The 4,478-nt window shown below is 53.1% G+C and overlaps 1 protein-coding gene across 1 annotated transcript; it reads right to left on the reverse strand.

Moving 5' to 3' along the window:
* Positions 1 to 632: 632 nt before the first annotated feature.
* On the reverse strand, positions 633 to 4,471 carry CDK5R1 (cyclin dependent kinase 5 regulatory subunit 1). Its single transcript, XM_025041586.1, has one exon. It carries the CDS (start codon positions 4,316 to 4,318, stop codon positions 3,395 to 3,397), a length of 924 nt encoding a protein of 307 aa, XP_024897354.1. The 5' UTR covers positions 4,319 to 4,471; the 3' UTR covers positions 633 to 3,394.
* Positions 4,472 to 4,478: the final 7 nt, after the last annotated feature.

Here is a 4,478-nt window from a genome sequence, read left to right on the forward strand (position 1 = left end):
AAAAGATCATGACTTGCTTTATTGCGATGCTCCCTTCATTATGGTGGTCTGGGCCCAAACCCACCGTACCTTGAGGTATGCCTATACGGCTGGAGGGGGTCCCACAATTATGAGCAGGGTAGCTGCTTATCTGGAAGCTCCGGGGCTGGAATTCTCTCACAGAAATGTGCATGAGCAACACTGACAGGGTTGGGCCACATGAACACCAGTCCACTCCTGCGGGCCTGGGAGCCTCTGGGCAGTGAGCACTGAGCTGAGCCAGGCCCAGGACACATAGGGGCAGCGGCCTTAGAGCCAAGCTCCACCAATGGGGATCCACGGCCTAAAGCCCCTGAGGGACCACTCCGCCAGCCTTCCCCAGGCCATGCCTGGGCCTGGTCCTCCCTGGCCAGAAGTCCTCATCACCTAGGCCACCAAGCAGCTAAACCAGAGTTGACTTAACCTGTGCTTCCTTCTTAATCACCTTAACATCAGTGTGCTCATTAAGCCCTCTTCCCTAACCCTGCCCGCCTCCTCTCGCCCATATTCCCCACCCCTCCCCCACAACACAAATCCAATCATGTTCTGAGAACAGGAATCATTTATAAAAGGGGCCCCCGGCCTGCTCATGAATGATGTGCCCACAAAACAGGTCTATGTAATGGATGGTCAGTGCATTTTATTTAATCAGCACAGGACAAAAATAAATAAAAATAAGGGAAGGGGAATTAAATTACAGCCAAACTGAGCTTCATGACCTTGTCAGATTATAAACCACACATACTTAGAAACACACTACACATACATACAAAATGAGACAAATATAAATTAATATTAACAATACCCACAGTTTGGTCAAAGAATAGCTACAGAAGAAATTGCACTAAAAAACCAACACACATCACACATTGTGTAATTAGCAGTTTCAAATATACAGCTATGAATAATTCTGAGTGAAAAAAATGGCACATTTTCTTCTCATTGCAAGTTTAACAACTGTTGGAACAAAACTAAATTCTAATAACTGCATGGAAAGAATATATCAACCCTCCAGCTTTACAAGAAAGAGAAAAACCAAATCCTGAACTATTATTCCTGTGACTTGTTCTGTGCACGGGTGTAATTTTCACAGCCATCTGTTCTAAGAATATTTTTCTGAAGACACAAAATGCTCCTGGTTTGCATGCACAATATCACTGTAAAAGCAACAATTAAAGAATAAAGGGTTTTTTTTATCGGTTAGTTTTTTTTCTTTTTTGTTGTTGTTCTAAAAGTAGTCTTCATAGCAGCATGTCAAATGGGTTCATTGCTTGCACACTCAAGTGTATCAGTTCCTTTACACAATACTGATGACCAGTACAAGGGGAGGGAGGAGAACATGACAGGCTTCACATTGATGGAACCAGAGTTACTTCCTTAGTCCCCAACCACTCCTGAAATTCGCACCTCCTCCAAAAAAATAAAAAAATAAATATGGAGAAAGAGAAGGAAACACACAAAACTGGAATCCTGTGGATGCGACTTAACCGCAGTTTCAGGCCAAGTTCGTCCTGCCCACCGAGTGTCTGCAAACACGCACCCCTCCTCTTGAAACTCGGCACCCGAACCAACCTCTTCCGAGCCGCCAGGGCCCGTTGTCCCCGAGGGCTTCCTACCTCAGGTCACACGTGGCAGAAGGATCAAAACAGACAGGCCGTGTGACAGCTCCAGCAGAGGAGAGGCGCTGCAGTGAAGTCTGTGCCAGCAGCTGCAGGTTCCTTCCAGCTCTGCATCAGATTATCTGGCAGTCCCAGGAATGGCTTGGCACGTGGGCCTCGAGGCACGGCTGGGGCAAATGCTCTCAGGCACGGGCAGGCCCTCTTCCTCACATCCAGGCATACCACGGACCTCTTAAACTGGGACCTCAATTTCACAGCTTTCTTTTTTGTATATGTGCTGCCGAAGCGAGCACCACAGCTTTCTTTTTATGTGATTTTCAGTAGTGCTTGTGCTGAAATCAACAGCCACCTGGAACCTAATCCTATGTAAAACGACCCTCTGCCTCCCCCCAACCCCTCATTCCAGCACTCCCTGGGGGATTGGAAAGAGCGCATTCTCTGTAGCCTTATCACTGGTCTTTGTTCCCCAAAGCCGGAGTGATGGGCCATGGAGGAAGACTCGCCCCCTTCTCTTGGTCCTCTCCCAAGTCCCAAGCCACCAATCTAGGAGAATTAGAAAGAAAATTGATTAAGTACACATCATGTGTCTCTACAGCCACTACAGTGGAAACCCAAACCAGCAGCTGCAAATGATCAGTTGTAGAATCAGCAGGCTTCCAAAGCAATCAGGAGTTCTACTCCCATCTTGTAATTGTCCCCAGGATCCAGCTGTCTCACTGGGCCTTGCAGGGCAAGGCTTCGTCCTCAGAAGAAACTGAACTGTTTGGAAACAGCTTTAAATTAACGGGTAGGGGTGGGGGTACATCATTACCATGCCCCACCCCCAGCTCTGCAGAACAAATGTCATGTACACCAGTGACAGGCCTTGGCCCCTAGGTGGGCACTGGCTCCATCCCAGGCGTGGCAGCCCCACCTGCCCAGAAGACAGGTGATGATAATGGGCACCTGCGGCTGTCCTGGCCTTCGCCACAGGGCGACTAAGCTGCATTATTCAAATGAAAAATTCACCAAGGAAGGGAGCTGTCCCCAGCTTCACCCCACCTCTTTAGCTGAGACCCAAAATAAAAGAACTTAATGAGTCAAACCAGCTCATTAACCAACATTACCAACACGGCTGGGGGCAGGGGACAAGGGGACTGGGGGGTAAGTTCTGTGTCTCCACTAAAGGAAAGCCCTTCTCCCTAAAAAAGAAAAAAGAGCAAACCAGGGTTGTGCGCGGCCAAACAGCAGGACACAATCTTTGCATCCGTCCGGCTTCTCCTCAACTGAAGCAGCATCTTGCCTCACAACCCGACGTGCAGCTCAGTCAAGGCAGCCCGCTCCAGAAGCTTCTAGGAGAATGGACAACCCCAAGCAGAGGCCAGAAAAGGGCCCCCAACCAGAAGTGCCAATTCCTCCCTGGGCCAGCTGGCCAGGGCCTTTCTCCAGCTCCCAGGCAGCGAGCAGCAGACAGCCTCACCTGCCCTGGTCCAGCAAGGGCACAGGCGGCAGAGGCAGGTCAGTCCTTTGAAGTCCCCAAAGTGGGAGGGCATGGGTCTGGGTGGCTCTGAATACGTCTTCTGGGTTTTGCACAAGGTTCAGGAGTTCAAAAGCGCCCAAAGTTCCAGGCAGGGCTGAAGAAAACCCCAAGGAGAGAAGGGGGGCCGGGAGAGGCCCTTTGTGGCTTTGATAGACACATACTGTACATAAAATCTGATTTGTTTAATAAACTTTTAAAAATGAATTGAATCCTTGAGCCATGATGCAGGCTACAGGGCTCACCGATCCAGCCCTAGGAGAAGCCGCTTCTTGTCCTCCTGGCCACTCTCGTTCTTCAGGTCGGAGAATACCTGTGTGAAGTAGTGTGGGTCGGCATTGATCTGCAGCATCTTGGAGCTCATGAGGTTGATGACGGAGAGGCAGCGGTCCCAAAAGGCCTCCTTGCAGCTCTCCACCAGGAAGGGCTTGAGTGGGTAGGAGATCTCGTTGCCCATATAGGAATAGGAGAGGTACAGGCAGGTCAGCAGCACGGCCTGGAGCTCGTGGTCAGAGCCCACCTCGGAGGAGATCACGTCCCTACAGAGCATGTAGAGGAAGACCACGTTGGCCGGTGTGATGAAGCCCTGGTCCTGCCAGCCCTGCAGAAGCAGCGAGCGGTCCACGCTGCGCAGCCAGAGCACAGGGTCCGTAGGGGACAGGTGCTTCAGGCGGTAGCACCGGCGGCAGAGAAACTCGCCCAGGCAGCGCAGCAGCTCGCTGGTGGACGCCTGGACGATGACTCGCTTCGGCGTCCCGGCGGAGGTGACGGCAGGGTGTGGGGCCTTCTTGACGGAGGAGGAGACCCCGGTTTGGGAGCCCGAGAGCTGGCTCGCAGGGGGGACGGGCGGCTGGGCCGGTGGGGGCTGGGCGAACGTGGACAGGTTGGCGCACGACAGCGACTTCTTCAGGTTCTCATTGTTGAGGTGCGTGATGTTGTTCTGGTAGCTGCTGTTGGGCTGCACCTTCTTGGAGTTCTTTTTCTTGGCCGACACGGCCACGATCCTCTTCCAAGGCAGCACGGAGATGATAGAGTGCCGCTTCAGGTTCTTGTCCTTGGCGTTCTTGCTGTTCTGCACGGCCGTGTAGTGGCCCACCGTGGCCGCGCCATCCTCAAACAGCGTGGCCTTGCGGTAGCTGGGGGACAGGGACAGCACCGTGCCCATGGTGCCGCTGCGCGCCGGGCGGGGGCCCGCGCCCCTGCGCGCCCAGCCTGCCGGCCAGAGGGAAAAAACAGCTCACCGAGCCCGCGGCGGCCCAGGGAAGGAGGCGGGGGATCTCCGGGGGGCGCGGGGGACCTCCGGGGGGCGCGTGCTGCCCCTTCGG

The sequence above is a fragment of the Pteropus alecto genome, unplaced genomic scaffold (genome assembly GCF_000325575.1).
Source record: "Pteropus alecto unplaced genomic scaffold, ASM32557v1 scaffold98, whole genome shotgun sequence".
Lineage (NCBI taxonomy): Eukaryota > Metazoa > Chordata > Mammalia > Chiroptera > Pteropodidae > Pteropus > Pteropus alecto.

Coding starts and splice junctions, on each gene's coding strand:
- CDK5R1 (XM_025041586.1), bottom strand. CDS start 4,318: ATGGGCACGGTGCTGTCCCTGTCCCCCAGCTACCGCAAGGCCACGCTG.